Source organism: Schistocerca piceifrons, chromosome 2, assembly GCF_021461385.2.
Source record: "Schistocerca piceifrons isolate TAMUIC-IGC-003096 chromosome 2, iqSchPice1.1, whole genome shotgun sequence".
Taxonomy (NCBI): domain Eukaryota; kingdom Metazoa; phylum Arthropoda; class Insecta; order Orthoptera; family Acrididae; genus Schistocerca; species Schistocerca piceifrons.
The window spans coordinates 561,746,075-561,764,596 of NC_060139.1; the positions used below are offsets into that span (position 1 = coordinate 561,746,075).

The 18,522-nt window shown below is 41.5% G+C and overlaps 1 protein-coding gene across 1 annotated transcript in view; it reads left to right on the forward strand.

Annotated features, from left to right (window-relative positions):
• The first annotated feature begins 127 nt into the window (after positions 1-127).
• LOC124777709 (ATP-dependent RNA helicase DDX3X) overlaps positions 128-18,522 on the forward strand; it is a 175,174-nt gene continuing 156,779 nt past the window's right edge. Inside the window, exon 1 of the mRNA XM_047253205.1 lies at positions 128-297. Coding sequence (XP_047109161.1) covers positions 253-297 — 45 coding nt within the window. The 5' untranslated portion in view covers positions 128-252. The remainder of the gene's footprint in view (positions 298-18,522) is intronic.

Sequence of the window (18,522 nt, forward strand, 5' to 3'; positions counted from 1 at the left end):
ATTACTGTTGAGTTATTCACTTAGACTTGTTTTAATCATAGAACAACAAACTGATTTCGGTTGTGTCTTGAGTTCTGAAATTCCAGTAGAACTTTCGTAGACAATAGTTTTCTGACGTCGGTCACTCAGCTTTAGATCGATTAGAAGTTCTAAAATTTCGAACATCAACGTCAATATCCTTTGTGTGAAAACTACGTGAAAAGACAACGCTTGCAAGGGGTGTTTTAAACAAAAGTCTTGCTTTGAAGTAATATGAGTAATGTACCCAATCAAAATGGATCAGGTCTAGAGCAGCAGGTAAAGTTCTCAACATACGTTCTGAATTTTTTAGTTGCCTTGTTATGATATTAGGGCGAGTGGCAGACTAATGGAGATAACGCAAGCTGAAAGTGACGTTTGATGAAAGTTAGGTGGCTGGTCTGCACCTTTCACTGAACAGCCTTAAGTTTACTTGATAATCATTAACCTTTGTTATAAGAAACTTAATATGGGGGCTAATTTTTGACGTGAATGATGTTCTGTCTTTACGTGTCTATAATGGCGGCCGAAGTACTTTCTACGTGCTCGTAATTATGTGTAACCGAATTACCGTTACTTATGTTATGCTGCGTTATTTTGTAGACTTATTGTGTTGTGGAATTGTGTGTGGTTGTTGCTCTCTTCAGATGTAATCGTTTAAAAATAATTCTCCAAAACACCTTGCATTACGGCCAGCTGATGTTTAGAGTGACAGAAACAGATTTGTCAGCAAAACAGCTGGTTATGGATAAGTTTTTGAGTAGGGACCCGAATTTGTTGGATTTGTCGCTGCAGTATTATAGACGTCACTTTCAGTGTTATTCTCCTTCATTAACTGAATTGTCAGCTGTTTCAATCTTCTAAGATTTCCTAAAGACATGAGCAAAGATTTAGTCTAGGGTGGGAGCAAAATGTCAAGAGTCCACTTGGGCAGGTATCTGTTGAAAAATGGAGACTTATTATGTATATTTAGGTTTTCACACGCTGTATTGAGGTCACCGAATTTCAGTAAATCTTTAGTATAGTTTTCATATTTACAAATGATTTGAAAAAAAATCTTCCATCTGGCAAATGTTGGATGAGTATACATGTAGATAAAAAGTACAGTAGGTTGATAATAAGTCATGCTTGACCTTTTCTCTCCGTATATGTTCATTTCATTAGTTCTTAAGGAAATTATGATTAAGAGCTGCAAAATTGTCATGGCATGATTTGTCTATAAGTTTCGTTTTAAGTTTCAAATTTTGTATGTGATAAGGTTTATGTCTAACACATTTGTTCTGTAATTGGGACAGTCTTCGTAGGTCTTTCCAAGTACAATTCCTATTGAACATTTTTACAATAAAGTTTTTTTTTTAAATATGACTCTGTAATTTCTTGTAAGTTAAACTGGTTACTAGATATTACATGATTCAGTTTTTACCGTACTGAAGCATTATTTGTGGTAGGTAGTAGGACAAGTTTAAAGTTTCGCCAAAAATGTCCTTGCTTTGTGCAGGTATCGCTGAAGTGTCCGTGCCACACTGTTGCCACATTATTTGTAAATGTGCATTATATGTGGGTCATTGTGTCAGGTGACCCAGTCCAGAGGATACGTAGACCTTTTTAAATTTTGTTGAAATTTGTAGGGAATGCACGTAAGGATCATATACGAAATTCTTCAAAGTTTGTGCTCCAATTAGCGCTTTACACAAGGCCACTTTCTCCAAAACTGGAAATGCATGAAAAATCTTAAAAGTTCAACTCATTCTTTCTGATTTAGTAAGTCTACAGTCTTGCAACTTGCCATTTTGACAACAATTTGTTCAGAATATAGAAATAACAAATGATTTGATAGTAGTATCCAAAGCAAATTTCTTTTCGTACTTGCAGAAAAATTGTCACATTTTATACATAATTGGAAAAGGAGCAGGTAGTGAGTAAAAGGCACTGGAAATATAATCATTTGTAAATATATTTTGTCCACCTGTCCAAAAATTAGTGAATTATAAAATTAATTGCAAAAGTATTCGCTGTGTTACCGGTCTGACATTACCAAAAGTATTAGCAGTGCCTTCTTTTTCTGTAGTTGCCACCACTGAAAAGAGTACATTTTCGGTTGGTCAGAAACACCTATTTTCACTTTGGTTTCGTGCCTGTTAAATGTTGCAATGTACGCAAATTTTCAGTAACACATATGATCAGTGGGAGGGGGGGGGGGGGGGGAATGCACTTTATGGCCACTACATAAAGTTTCTATATTGTTGATTTTTGTTTACTTTTATTGAAAACATACCTTTTAAGATGATGCTGATGTACAAGTAGGATACTGAATCTGAAAATGTTGAATGGGGCATTCATTGTGAAAAGTGACATCTACTACTTAGACTTTAATTTGTGGGTTAAGTTTAAATGAAAAATTAAAAAAAAAACTTTGTGTAATTTGATTGGAGAATTTGTTTAAATTTTTTTTTTTCAGAATTTTAAAATATAAAATAAGACTAAATTTTCCAAAGGGGGCCATAAAATACTGCCCACTTGATATTGCCTGGGTAGAGAGACTGACTTTCACTACCTCAATTACACTAAAAAAAAATTCATTAAGCTGAACTGGGAAAAAGAAATTAAAATAATTATAGAAACTGGTTGGAAGAGTTTACTGAAAATGATTGAATATATAAAAAATTAAAATATGAAGTACACAGCTGGATTGCAGTCTTTAAAATAGGAGTGCATAAACTCGGAGTGTGCAATTAACACAGTACAAAAACTGAATTTCTGTCTACTGAACACTGTCCATTGCTGTTTTCGAGAAGTTGCCTCTACAGCATGTGTGCATGGCAGTTCGATTGCCAGCACCCAGCATTTTCCCCTGCTCTGTGGTTGCCACACATGCCGAGATTACTGCAATGTTTTTTATATCTTGAATCCTGCTAAAAATATTGCAGATGTGGCTGTAGCATATAACATTCCACTTTGGAGGCAATTAACATTATATTGAGTATTTCTGTTTTGTATGTGATACAAATCTCTCTCAAATTTTTTGGTAGTAAGAAATTGTGTTTCTGAACTTCTGTCTGGGAAGGTTTTCCTGCCTGGACAAGTTCCTTGTGTTTACTAGAAGCTTCTTTCCATGTTTTCTCTTTGGATGTACCAGTATTCCTTTTTCCATTTGATTCTGTTCTGCTTTTAGCACTTTTTTTCCTTAAATGCCAATGTCTTCCATAGAATTTTTTATGAGCAAACCATGAGAAAATGAATTCAGAATGCTAGGTTTTATTTATTTATTTATTTATTTATTTTTTCCCACATTGTGATCAGCTGGTTGTAATGTAAACAATTAAAACATTCTTATTTTGCATAGGGTTGCCCCAGTTCACTAGGGTTAGGCTCACTAATTCTTGCAGTTGAGTCATTCCATACCAAGTGGTCCAGGAAAAAATAATTGGTTGCCTGACCATCACAGAAAATTTGATATTTCGCATTTTCAAGCATCTGCAGTTTTTTTAAGTTATTCAGTGATCGGTTGCTCTTGGACTTTCAAATATTAAATAATTTAGTTCAGCACACTGTTGATATTATCACCTAGATAAGTGTGTTCTGTAATATATTTTTAATAGCTCAAATTCATTGGTTGCAAGTTTTAAAAAAATTAGAAAAGTAGTTTTCGAGAGGAGTGATTTCTCAGCCTTAGTTTTTTGTGCTGTTACCCTGATATAGTGTGTCAGTGATGAGAAGCTTACTGTTTAAAAAAGACATTAATTAAAAATTATTAATTTTTTTCACATGCATTATTTTGAGGGGTCAGACAAAAATTTGAAAATTACACACTTAATTGGCCAGTGTGATATCAAACTTCATTATGAATTTCAATGTTGAGATTCAGTTGACAGTGAAAAAAAATTCTATATTATATATTTTAAAAACAAAGATATGTAGGCTAATGGAATAACATATTTGTTACATAATTGGAAACAATTCAAATTAAAGTGAACAGTGATTATTTGTTGAGTGAGTCCATTTTGAAAGTTTTAGCAGACAGCATCTGCAAGTCTGTGCAGGCTTGCAGACGAGTCTGTATAAGGCGATGTGTTGTCTTCCACCAACATCTGTCCACTTGTACTCTTTTTAACTGAATTCTTGAAGTATGCAGTTGAAAAATGGAGGTTCATTGTTCTATTCGTGTTCTTATTACCGAAGCTTGTCAGCGTGTTGTGGTGTCTTTCCAAAAGACACTACTTTTATTGAAGATTACAGTGAAGAACGAAGTGATTTTACTTGAAAGAGTTGACTTAGATGTTAAATCAACTTGTAAGTACTATTGAAATTAAATACTTGAAAAGTATTTCATCATGTTTTTGTTCAGTCTTGCTTTGACCCTTTTAAGGTGTAAGAAGCCTGTAATAGAAGGTCTGAGAAAAATAATGTTCGATCGTTATTCTAAAAGTAAAAGCAATTTTATAATACCAGGAAAATCATTGTGTCCAACATGTTATTGTAACATATTTGTTACTAAAATAGGAAAGGATATTGACAAGTTAAAATAGGCCTAAAGAATTTTGTGGCTTGTCAGAAACCACAAAAAAAAAGGTTGATTCAGCTTGTGAGATCCCAGGTGTATCATCTGGTAGTAAAATTACAAAACAGAGTGAACAAAAAAGACCTTTTGTCTTGGATGCAAAAATTGAGAAAGTGACAGTTAGTCAAAAAGAATTGGAAATTTCAATTCGAAAGAAAATTTGTACTAAACCAGATGGAATTTCTCAAAATTCACCAACTGAATATGATGATTGATAGAAAAGCTAAAAATGAAATGCCATATTTCAAACAGAGTGTAAAAATAAGATAATCTTTTTTAATGCCAAATTATTTGAGTTGAGCAAACGTTAGTGGTGAATTTAATGTGTCGAAATGCCGGTTAATTTGACAAGGGGTTCAGTAAAAGAACGGGGAATTTTATGTGCATTACACAAGAAAAAATGCATTTAATTGGATAGGCAAAAACATGATTGAAAAGGTTATTAAGTTTTATGAAAATAACAACAGCACTTTGATGCCTGGCAAAAAAGATTACTTTACTGTGAAATAAAATGTTACTATGGTTCAAATGCAAAAAATGTTAACATTGAGTAATTAAAATCGGGTATTCACTGAATTCAAAAAAGGAAATCCTGACATTAAAATTGGAAGGTTGAAATTTTGCAAGTAGAGGCTGAAAACGCGTGGTGTTACTTTGTTTGAATCACTAGATAGAAAGTTGATGATAGGTGGGAGTTAACTATGAAGGCTGTTTGGAAGTTCTGGTAAGCAGAATGGACAGTTGTAATTGCACGATCACGGCAAAATCTCAAAATTATGCAGCCAAACAGGCTTTACTTTACATGTTTGAAGAATCGGAAGGTGACTATTTGATACCGGACTATATAGAATACAAACAATGGACGACACAAGACTGAATGGAAATGGTGACATCACAAAATTGCGAGAAGAATTTTCTGAAATGTTGTTAGCCAACCTTGAAATTCTGAAATTGCATCTTTTATTGCTCAAGGTAAATTAATGAAGGGCAGAGTTAACTTCTTTGCAGTTGCTGAATGCAATGCACCTGATACTGAGCTTCAGTAGTGTGAAAAACTTGTCCCACTGACACTAAAGTAGCTATAGTGGCTTTTGTTAACAATGAACAATGTTGCATTGCCGAAGTTGATAATATTGACGGACAAAACCAAGATGTGGATGTTGCATTTTACCACCCATGAGGACCAAGGTCCTCAGGTGTATGTAGTTTGGGTTCCAGTTAAGAATGTGCTGAGGAAGCTGTCTTCCCTGGAATTTAAAACTATGACTGAGCGAGATTTAAACTGTCCAAACTGAGTGAGTGAGGAAATTTCTCAGGTAATCAGTGAACAAAGTAGAGAAAACAGATCAGATGAGAACAAGGTACTGTAATTTGCTGGCTCATTTTCAGTTTAAAAAAAAGTAGTCATAGAAATGTATAATTTATATACTTGATATTCTTTATTCCACTAGCCTAGATATTGCATATCTCAAAAACAATATTTTTAAATTTTCATATTTTTTCTCCTAACTTTAAATTGCACATCAAAGTTGAAACTTGTGCTGAAGTTTCATAATGTGAAAGTCTATTATGTGTGTGATTCTCAGATTTTTATCTGGTCCCCAAGATATTGCAGGCCAAACAATTTGTTTTTAAAATAGTGTATTTTTTAAGTGTAAGCTTATCACTATTGATGTTCTATAAAAAGTAACGATATTATATGGTGTAATAGCACAAAAAATATTAAGGCTAGAAATTACTCCTCTTTTGGAAAACCACTGTTGAGAAATTGAGATTTTTGAGTCAAATGACTTTGAGTAACTAAAAGTATTATGGAATAAATCCAGCTAGGTGGTGGTGGCCAGTCTATGCTGAAGTAACTGCTTTTTATCTTAAAGGCCTAGGGCACCTATAACTGAATAATTAAAAACACTCAGATACTTGAAAACACAAACAAAAAACTCTTGCCACCTCAAACAAAAATGGCTGTCATTTCTAAATAATATAAAATAAATTTTAAAAATATTTTTGAGTCCTCTCGGAAAATATCATTTTTCTGAGCAACCAGTATAGACTGATCTAGTTTTTTTCTTTTCTTTAAAAAAAAAAAAAATAATTCAGTCTTTACTCTGATACATCTTTGTTTAACTTTTATCTCTCGACCAGTTTGTTGAAATTTCCATGTTAATTTTCCAACAAGTGATAAGCTTGTATTCATGTCTTCGGTGGTTGAGATGACATCATTCATTTTCACAAAAGGGTTACAATGTGGTCAAAGTTTCATACCGGTATCAAGATTAGTGCTTTATGGTGAAAGTGAACCTGAGTGTCTGTTGACCCAATTATAAACCTCTTTGTCAATTAAGTGGCTTTCGTTCTTGAAAATAGTTATTTCAGTTTTTAGACTATTATAGACTTTGTTCACAGTTAAGTGGGTAGTGTATGATCTTAGCCTACTGTGAACTTGCTGTTTGTTTTGTGCCATATTTTATCACTTTTTGTAATAAAAATAAAAACTAGATAATTGACATGTTGGAAAATTCCATAGAAAACTGACATTTTTGTTGTAGTTTAAATTTGTCGCATAGTCATATGGGATATATTAAAGCTCAGAATGTGTAGTTTCTACATTTGGCAATACAACAATAAACATAGCAGGAGCTATGCAAGAGAGGCACAAATGCAAACAGTAACAGTGCCTTGTACAACAGCCATTATTGGCGGTTTTCAGTAAATTAATATAAGTATTTCCTTGTATATTAAACATACTTTATTATGGTCTCTTCTATCATTTAATGTAGATTTTCACAGCTTGTTGATTATTCTGGTGTGGGAAGATAATAATCAAAGTAGCTCCAGTGTTTTTAGTCACCAACATGCTGTCTTTTTCAAATGTTTTGGGTGGCTGCATTCTTAAACATTAGAATATACATTCAGTATAGTGATCTGAGAAAGGGAATGCATAACAAGTTTCTAAACACTTCAATAAACAATGTGACAGATGCAACAGGTTTTTTAGTGACTCGTGTAATCTCCATTATTTGTTATGTTAGTCGCAGGCTGTGTTGACAGTTTATCTGCTTTATATGAAATCAGTTTAATTTTGTGATTTCATTTAACAGATGCAATGTTACTGTGTGTCACTAATAATGTACACAATATTTATGATAATTAGAATATATACTTTTTTTGGTACGAATAGTTGAAACACGTATCGTTGGCCACTATGGCTCTCATGACCCAAGCAGAACACAAGAGAAATAGTCTAAGCAAGAAGCACAGAAGAAAACAATGGAAAGGCAAAAGGCACATGAAAATAAGAAGCAGCTCTGAGAAAGTGGGAAAGGTAGGAAGAAAATTCAGCAAAAGGGACAGAAGCTTCAAGGATCCATAAGAGACTATTAGAGAGTGCAGGAAACAGGCTTTTGGGGAAATAGCATACACTATAATGCCAAGTAGTTCTTCTGAAATATCACCATATAAAAGTGCTCAGTCATTGCAAAGAACTGTCAGAAAAGTGAACTAAGCTTTACTCAACAGTAATGGAAAACGAACATAGGTTATAACAGAAATGTTTTCAAAAAAATTTTGTAGTGTCATTTTGTTATAAGAGATCAGCTAAAACTACCAAAGAAACAAAACCAGTGAGGGTTTTCTTCTGCAATGATAGTTTCGTGCCAGCTGCTGGTAGGTGAAATGTAAAAGTTGAGAGAGAAGTGCACATGAAGATAAAGACAAGAATGCAAAACAAGCTGATGAAGTTCAATCTGAAGGAGGCTTCCTTTTATTTACAGGGAAGTATTCTGATGTGAAAATAGGGATGCCAGTGTTTTACAGACCACATGTTTACCCATTTGGCTCTTTGAGACAAGAAATGTGCTTGTTTGTAGTGTGAAACTTCTGAATTTCTTCTTAGTCAGATTCATTTAGAATGGCTTTGCACGCTCAATTGTGTGGTATGTACAACAAAAACTGTAGTACAGGAATGTGTCACTTGTGCTTACTGTCTAACAATTAGTAGACATCTTGTAGTTTGAAGTGCAGCAGTCAACTGAAGGCCTTCAGAATTGCAAGATCCATAACACTTATTGGGATAGAAGGAAAACAATTGTGAAGGAAAAGTGGCATCTTCTTGAAGCAAGAGATGGACTAACATTGTAACTTTGGAAAGTATAATTACACCTATATAATGTATATTAACAAGTGTTGGAAATGCAGAAGCAGAAAGACGCACACCAGCCAGGAAGTGTGCTACTGCAAACAGAATTTACTGAAAACTATTGTATAAAAAGTCAGTATGAGGCAAAGGCCACACGCTGGATCAACGATTACACTGTGACAGTATATACTGCAGTCATAATCCATGGTACGGATTCTATTAATGATGTCAAGTATCAGTGTTATGCTGGGATTTCAGATTGCATCAGACACACATCTGCAGAAGTACAGATCTTCAACAATACAGTTATCATATATGTTACAATACAGTTATCATACATGTTGAAGAGCATTTTGAAACTGTTGAAACCATTACAATCTGGAGTGATAATGTAGCCAGTCATTTCAAAAATAGATATTCCATGGCATCTATGTCAGTGAGCCCAAAATACTGTGCATGAAACTTTTTTTGGATCCTGTCATGGTAAGGGTGCACATGATGGTGCAGCTGCTGTTGCTAAAAGATATGCTTGAAGGCATGTCTTCCAAGGTGGTGAACATATTACTAATGCTAGAGAGTTCTGTGATGTTCTTGTGGCTGGTCATTTGAATATACAAGTCCTGTTTGTCACTGAGTGACATGCAATAACAAAAACGTGAACTAAGTAATTTTTTCAAACGTGTAACTCCTTTCCAAGGCATCAAAAGAGCACATTGTGTAAAATGAAACAAGTAGGAAATATGCAGGTGCTATTCTATGAAAACATAGATGTGGCTGCTGTTTCTTACACAATAAAAATTGTCAGTCTTAATAATAGCAGTAATGATTCCTGTAATGGTATTTTACAAAACAGCAGTGAAAACTTTCATAATGTCTTGTATTTTTGTGAAAATGAACATTTTAAGATTCTATGGAACTCTCTGTACATGACTGATGGATTGTCCATTGTGAGCAACTTTGATTCCGTCAGGAGCCATTCTGCACAGCCACCATAGATTGTAGGGAAGGAGAGGCAACAGTTGACTGCTATGTACCTCTCCTTCCTTGTCCACTGTGGTAATCAAAGGTGTCCCAGTAAAGTTGTTGGAGTGATGCCTGAGGATTCAAATTCTGTTCAAGTGTTATGGTTCTTGCTGGTACATCAACATACAAATGGCTTGAGAAAATGAATCAGATTATGTGTGAAAGTGACATAGTGAAGAAACTACAATCACCACCGACCCACTGAATCATTGTGGTCATTTCAAGCTCAGTGAGGGTATATGAAAGTTAACCAGTGCGGAATGTTTTATATTGACACGTTTCAGTGATATGGCTGTAGCTTAAATAAAGTAATTACTTCTGACTACTGTGTTATGTTTGTCTCTTTTTGTCACACCTCAATACAACCTTACTACCTTCACTAAACAATATGCCACACAGTAATTGCAGTTGGTAAGAAGTAAGGTAGGCTACAGAGATTAAAATTATATATTAAGGGTGACACTGAACAGTATTGGCACTTGACAAGTTGTTGGCTCAGCATCAGTTGGTTTTTGCAGTGTGCAGATGTTAAGTTTCTTATGCATTGTGTAAGTTTCATCCATAAGCAGCCTATTGTGTTAACACATAATATGTGAAACTACCATTCTTACCATTAAGGATGTGAAAAAGTAATCATTGTTTCCAAAAGGGAGGAGTTAACATGCCCGTTGTCAATAAATAATGCTATGTTTGTCAGCCTCGAATGACCCGTCTGCAATTTTTTCATGAATATTGTATACATGTATTGCAGGATGAGTCCACTCCACTGTATAGCTTTTACCCAGTTTAAGGGCACAGAAAATATTTTCACATTTACAGGGATGTAATTGTTTTGATCACCTCCATGTCACAAATTCACAGCTAATATAACTGGCAAGTTTAAAGCTACTACAATGCAGTGTAGTAACCATAGAACTTAAAGGCAACAACACTTCAGACATATTTTGTGAAAGACACAGCAAACAGAATTTTTAGTGGGCACAAAATTAGTACTCTAATAAAATGATAAAATCCAAAAATTTAAGTCAGTTTTTTACCTCAAACAAAACACAAAAATAAAAGTAGATGTTTATGATAGGTAAATGCTCTGTTCAGTGACGTAAACTATTAAAAAATCTGTGTTGTCAATTTTAAGGCACATGATGTGACATGTAGACATTGGTAGGTGGAGTTTGTGTATTTGGTAACTTTATATGCTTACAAACATATACTCAATGCACTGAAATTGAAGCAAGTTGGGTCATCATAAATAAGGCAAAAAAAAAAAAATTAAAATGAGAACACACATTTTAGCGCATGAAACAGGAGGAGGAAGAACTTCATGTGTAGACTTCGTTGGGGGCAAAACAAAAAAGCTTTAAAATAGTATAGATATCTCAAGTTTATTCCATGGAAATCACTTAAGTTAATACACCAACACATCCATATTCTAAGACTTACATGCAGAATTATAGAATCTCATAAATGGCAAAAAAGTTTTTAATCTGAAAGTATGCCAAAACTAAAGGTTGATTGTTCAGTATAGAAACTGTGGTTTCATCAGAAATGCCAAAGATCTTACAGAGGCCAAATTCAATGAGAGGAACCCCCCTGCGGGTTCGGGGGTAAGAATAGGCCCACGGTATTCCTGCCTGTCGTAAGAGGCGACTAAAAGGAGTCTCAAATGTTTTGGCCTTAATGTGATGGTCCCACTTGGGGTTTGACCTCCATTTTTCAAAATTCTACAGAAGTACGAGCCTTTTGGGGAAGGACACCTTACATGGTGTACCACTGGTCCTAAGTGCACTAAGACCTTGGCACTCAGCATTGCACCGGCGTTGTCACCATACCCATTATTCGTCAAATTGGGCCTAAACGCCTGATGGGTTGTCCAAGTTACGCCCATAGTGCATCTACATCTGCACCAGCGATCATGATGGACTTTCCATGGCACCAGAAATCCAGCACGGTAGCCAGCCCGTTGTGGTGGGGTCGTCATGTACCCTCTAGGTTGTAGCCCCCTGACAACACAGGGATCGTACTGCCGATACCTGAGCTGCACCCTCCCCACGTTGGCCGAGGAGTAGATGCCCGTCTCCTTGGGGCATCAGGACTCCCGGCAATGGTCATCCTGCCAGGTGGCCCTTGCTGCGGCTGGGTGGCGCCCGTGGGGAGAGCCCCTGGTCGGAGTGGGTGGTATCGGGGCGGACGTTTCGCACATGAAACGTCAACACGTATCAGGTCGCTCTGCGGCCGAGTCTTCCAAAAGAAAAGGTACCGTTTCTAGTTCTGGTTCTCCTGCCCTTTCCCCCTTGGCCACTCCATGGGAGGAGGGACAGGCCCGCCGGCTTGGGGCGAAGTCCTTCCCCCGCTATTTGGTCTGTTCTCGAACAGATGGGGGGACGTTCGCCACCTCCAAGCCCATGTTCTTTGTTCAGCACATTGAGGACGTCTTCGGGGAAATCGAGGCTCTCAGCAAGATGCGATCAGGGTCCGTTCTTATCAAGACCACCTCTGCCACACAATCGGCGGCACTCCAGGCGTGCGACCGCCTAGGGGACATCCCAGTCTCCATTGTCCCACATCTGGCACTAAATAGGACGCAGGGGGTTATTTTTCATCGTGACCTCCTGCTACAATCTGATGAGGAGCTCAGGGCCAACCTGGAGCGCCGCGGCGTGCATTTCGTCCGGCGAGTCCAGCGCGGCCCCAAAGACCGTCGCATCGACACCGGGGCCTTTATCCTCGCCTTCGAGGGGGACGTTCTCCCGGAGAAGGTAAAGGTGATGTGCTACCGGTGCGACGTGCGACCTTATGTCCCGCCTCCTATGCGCTGTTTTAGGTGTTTGCGCTTTGGGCACATGTCGTCCCGGTGTGAGGCTGAGCCCCTTTGTGGCGACTGTGGACGTCCTCTTCGTGAGGAACATACTTGCACCCCACCACCTCGGTGCCCTAATTGTCCTGGCGTCCACTCGCCTAGGTCCCCAGACTGCCCCGCCTATCAGAAGGAGAAAAAGATACAAGAAATCAAAACTTTGGATCGGCTCTCTTATTCTGAGGCCAGGAAGAAGTATGACCGCCTTCATCCCGTGTCACTGGCCACTTCGTTTGCCTCCGTTGTGTCCACTCCTACCGCTGTATCCTCACCTCTATCCTGTCCCCCCTCCGCCTCCTCTGCCCATCAGGGGGCTCTGCCTCCGCCTCCCAAATCCCTCCCTTCCAACTCCTCCTCCCCCGCGGCCCCCACCCCCCCTGCCCCAGGGGCCACCCTTCCTCCTCCTCCTCCTCCTCCTCCTCCTCCCCCCACGCCACGCCACCTGAGAAGCGCTCCTCTTCTCAGGCGTCCATCGGGGACACGTTCCGGACCCCAGCTTCCGAGGTCCGGCGTTCCAAAACGGACCCCGCGCGTGAGGACCTCCTTCAGGTCCAGCCCACCATCCCTGTGCCTCCTCGGCCTTCCAAGAAGGCCTCCAAGAAGAAGTCTCTATCCCCCTCTCCACCCCGGCGCGTTTCATCTGACGCTTCATCCGTGAGTCGCTGCTCCCGGCCGTCCTCAGTTTCGCCGGGACGCTCTGCTGCCAGGCGTTCCGCCGGCCTTTTGTCGGCAAATGATGCGGCCCCTCCTACACCATCAGGGACAGCGGCCGCAGCTGGCGACGAGTCGATGGAACCGGATCCGCCTGCCATCAGTTGTAGCGTTGTTGCCTCGCAACCTGGCCCTCCGCGGCCATCGAGGTGACCAGCTCTTCCCCGTCTCGTTCCCCCAACTTTTTGACTAGCAATGGCGTTGTTTCATTGGAACATAAGAGGTATTCGATCTAATAGGGAGGACTTACAGCTGCTCCTCCGCCTGCACTGTCCGCTCGTCCTTGGTCTCCAGGAAACCAAGTTGCGCCCGACTGACCGTATTGCCTTTTCCCACTATACCTCGGAGCGGTATGACCTCGCCCCTGTGGATGGTATCCCAGCTCATGGTGGGGTCATGTTGCTCGTTCGGGACGATGTCTATTACCATCCCATCCCATTGACCACCCCACTCCAAGCAATAGCTATCCGCATTACTTTTTCTGCTTTTACTTTTTCAGTTTGTACCGTCTACACTCCACCGTCATCTGCTGTTAGTCGGGCTGACATGATGCACCTGATCGATCAGCTTCCCCCGCCGTTCTTATTGTTTGGCGACTTCAATGCCCATCATCCCCTTTGGGGCTCTCCTGCATCCTGTCAAAGAGGCTCACTCTTGGCGGATGTCTTCAACCATCTCAATCTTGTCTGCCTCAATACCGGCGCCCCGACTTTCCTCTCGGACTCTACTCATACCTACTCCCACTTGGACCTCTCGATCTGTTCTACCACTCTTGCCCGTCGGTTCGAGTGGTATGTCCTTTCTGACACCTATTCGAGCGACCACTTCCCCTGTGTCGTTCGTCTCCTGCACCACACCTCACCCCCACGTCCTTCGCGCTGGAACATACTGAAAGCTGACTGGGGACTTTACTCCTCCCTGGCGACCTTTCCAGACCATGATTTTTCCAGCTGTGACAGTCAGGTCGAATACCTCACGGCTGTTATTATCCATGCTGCCGAACGTTCCATACCTCGTACTACTTCTTCTTCACGTCGCGTTTCCGTCCCCTGGTGGAACGAGGCTTGTAGGGACGCTATCCGTGCTCGACGACGTGCTCTACGCACCTTTCGCCGCCATCCTACGTTGGCGAATTGTATTGAATACAAACGACTCCGAGCGCAATGCCGTAGAGTCATCAAAGACAGCAAAAAAGCTTGCTGGGCCTCTTTCACGAGCTCCTTTACCAGTTTTACTCCCTCTTCCGTTGTTTGGGGTAGCCTGCGCCGGCTGTCGGGCATTAAGGCCCACTCCCCAGTACCTGGCCTGACCTCAGGTAATGAGGTCCTTGTTGATCCTGTGGCTGTCTCCAACGCCTTTGGCCGCTTTTTCGCGGAGGTTTCAAGCTCCGCCCATTACCATCCTGCCTTCCTTCCCAGGAAAGAGGCAGACGAGGCTCGGCGACCTTCCTTCCACTCGCTGAATCTGGAAACTTACAATGCCCCCTTTACTATGCGGGAACTCGAACGTGCGCTTGCACTGTCCCGGTCCTCTGCTCCGGGGCCAGATGCCATTCACGTTCAGATGCTGGCACACCTTTCTCCGGCGGGCAAAAGCTTCCTTCTTCGTACCTACAATCGCGTCTGGACCGAAGGTCAGGTCCCCATGCGTTGGCGTGACGCCGTTGTTGTTCCTATACCCATACCCGGGAAGGATCGACACCTTCCTTCTAGTTACCGCCCCATTTCTCTTACAAGCTGTGTCTGTAAGGTGATGGAGCGCATGGTTAATGCTCGGTTAGTTTGGATTCTTGAATCTCGACGACTACTCACTAATGTCCAATGCGGCTTTCGTCGCCGCCGCTCCGCTATTGACCACCTTGTGACCTTGTCGACATTCATCATGAACAACTTCTTGCGAAGGTGCCAAACGGTAGCCGTGTTCTTCGACTTGGAGAAGGCTTATGATACCTGTTGGAGAGGTGGTATCCTCCGCACTATGCACAGGTGGGGCCTACGCGGTCGTCTGCCCCTTTTTATTGATTCCTTTTTAACGGATCGAAAATTTAGGGTACGTGTGGGTTCCGTATTGTCCGACGTCTTCCTCCAGGAGAACGGAGTGCCTCAGGGCTCCGTCTTGAGCGTAGCCCTTTTTGCCATCGCGATCAATCCAATTATGGATTGCATTCCACCTAATGTCTCAGCCTCTCTCTTTGTCGATGACTTCGCGATCTACTGCAGTGCCCAGAGAACATGCCTCCTGGAGCGCTGCCTCCAGCGTTGTCTAGACAGCCTCTACTCATGGAGCGTGGCAAATGGCTTCCGGTTCTCTGAAGAGAAGACGGTTTGTATCAACTTTTGGCGATATAAAGCGTTCCTTCCGCCATCCTTACATCTCGGTCCCGTTGTTCTCCCATTCGTGGACACAACTAAGTTTCTAGGGCTCACGTTGGACCGGAAACTGTGTTGGTCTCCACATGTCTCTTCTTTGGCGGCCCGTTGTACACGTTCCCTTAATGTCCTCAGAGTTCTTAGCGGTTCATCTTGGGGAGCGGATCGCACTGTCCTGCTTCGCTTGTATCGGTCCATAGTCCGATCGAAGCTGGATTATGGGAGCTTCGTCTACTCGTCCGCTCGGCCATCCCTCTTACGCCGGCTCAACTCCATCCACCATCGGGGGATACGTCTTGCGACCGGAGCCTTCTACACTAGTCCTGTCGAGAGTCTTTACGCTGAAGCTGCCGAGTTACCATTGACCTACCGGCGCGACATACTGCTGTGTCGGTATGCCTGCCGGCTGTTGTCTATGCCCGAACACCCCTCTTACAAGTCCTTCTTCGCCGATTCTCTCGACCGTCAGTACGGGTTGTATGTGTCTGCCCTGCTGCCCCCCGGAGTCCGCTTCCGTCGCCTGCTTCGACAATTGGATTTTGCCCTCCCTACCACCTTCAGAGAGGGTGCGAGCCCGACACCACCTTGGCTCCAGGCTCCGGTTCGTATTTATCTCGACCTCAGCTCACTCCCGAAGGAGGGTACTCCGGCTGCAGTGTATTGCTCACGGTTTGTCGAACTTCGTGCTCGACTTGCTGGTCACACCTTTATTTACACCGATGGCTCCAAAACTGACGATGGTGTTGGCTGTGCCTTTGTCGTCGGGACCGCCACCTTTAAATACCGGCTCCTTGACCAATGTTCCAGCTTTACGGCCGAGCTTTTTGCTCTCCATCAGGCCATTCAGTATGCACGCCGCCACCGCCATTCATCGTATGTACTTTGCACTGACTCCCTCAGTGCTCTTCAGAGCCTTGGGGCTCCCTATCCGGTCCATCCCTTGATTCAACGAATACAGCAGTCCCTCCATTCTTTCGCTGATAATGGCGGTTCTGTCAGCTTTCTGTGGGTCCCCGGACATGTGGGAGTGCCTGGGAATGAGGCTGCGGATGCTGCAGCCAAGGCTGCAGTCCTCCTGCCTCGGCCAGCCTCCCATTGTGTCCCGTCATCTGACGGCCGTGGGGATGTATGTAAGAGGCTTGTGTCCTTGTGGTGGGATGCTTGGTCATCCCTCCAAGGAAACAAGCTCCAGGCAGTAAAACCGCTCCCAACTGCTTGGACAACTTCCTCCCGACCATCTCGGCGCGAGGAGGTCCTTCTGACCAGGTTGCGGATTGGGCATTGCCGGTTTAGCCACCGCTACCTGCTCTCTGGTGACCCAGCCCCGCAGTGCCCTTGTGGTCAGGCATTAACGGTGCGCCATGTTTTATTGTCGTGTCCCCGTTTTAGTCAATTTCGTGTTGTCCTGTCCCTGCCATCTACCTTACCGGATGTTTTAGCTGATGACGCTCGAGCAGCTGCTCGTCTTCTGCGTTTTATAACTTTAACTGGCTTGACCAAAGACATTTAACCTTTTTACTTATTTCATCTGCATCTTTGTCAGGTCCTTTTGATGTCCCCCCATCCCCTTGAGTTTTAGCAGGTTCCTTGTGCTCTAACACCAGTGACTGGGCGCTAATGACCTCAGCAGTTGAGCGCCCTTAAACCCTACCAAAAAAAAAATCAATGAGAGGAATGTTTTTTTTTCCCCTAACACATCTTTTAGAAGATAACAAAAAGTAGACTTGTCAAAGGGCAATTAGAAATAAACATTAAATTGACTTTAACAAACTAAAAAGAGTAGCATAGGAAGTGATAATACTTTTCACTTCAGAAGTGTGGGTTATCACCAACTCGTAAGATGTAGAGGAATTGTACATGAAAAGCCAGAAATACTCAGACAAGAAGACGAGAATGTAAATTATGAGAATTTTTGAAGAAGAGCAAGGTTAACCAGTTTAACTGAGCAGCGGGTAAAGTATCTTGGATAGTGAACATGCTGCAGATATTAACAAAAGAGGCAATGGTTTGATAGTTACTGAAAGAAAATAAATGATAAAGTGTAAGACGAGAAAACCTTCAGTGGTACAGGGTTTGTTAAAGAGAAGGGAGGGGTTTCGAGTAAGTGATAACACAGGCATGATAGAATATACCGAAATTACAAAGAAGCGTTCAGAAATGTGCCAAGAGGATGTACAAAGATACGATGAAAATATTACAAGGCAAACAGTAAGCCTGAAGAAACAAAAACAAGTAGTTCATTGTATCTCCAATGTTACCATTGTGATGACAGGTGGTATCCTCCTGACCACGCAGAGATTGTGCTTTTGATGCCCGAGCTGTCACCTCCACGCCCATGCCAAAGTGGCGACCATTTCAGAGCACCAGGGCTATGAGTACTATCCACCACACCAAGTGGCCTTTGCTCTGGCTGGGTGGTGCCTGTGTGGAGACCCCCTTGTTGTAAGTAGATGGCATTGTGACTAATATTTGTTGTTGGGGAAGCAACCAAACTTATCAGCTAATTGTCATGAGCCCCGGCAGTCTCTTGATAAAGATTTTGTGCCATTGTTATGATGCTAGGAACTTGGTCATTGGCTGTGCAATGGGACAACAAAATAAACCAATTTACAAGCAGTTACTCACCTTGTTTCCTTATTTGCACCCAAACAGATGGAAGGTCATTTCCCTCCATTAAACTTTTTTCTTTTTTTTTGTGGAGAATATTGAAAGCTTATTTCTCTGACTTTCCCTTGACAAACTGCAGAGTGGTTCCTTTTTAAGACTGAAAAAAAATTCTACACAGTCCTGGGCAATAGTGTCTTTTAAAATGCTGGTGGAGTACTTATTACAGTCACACCCCGTAAGAGCC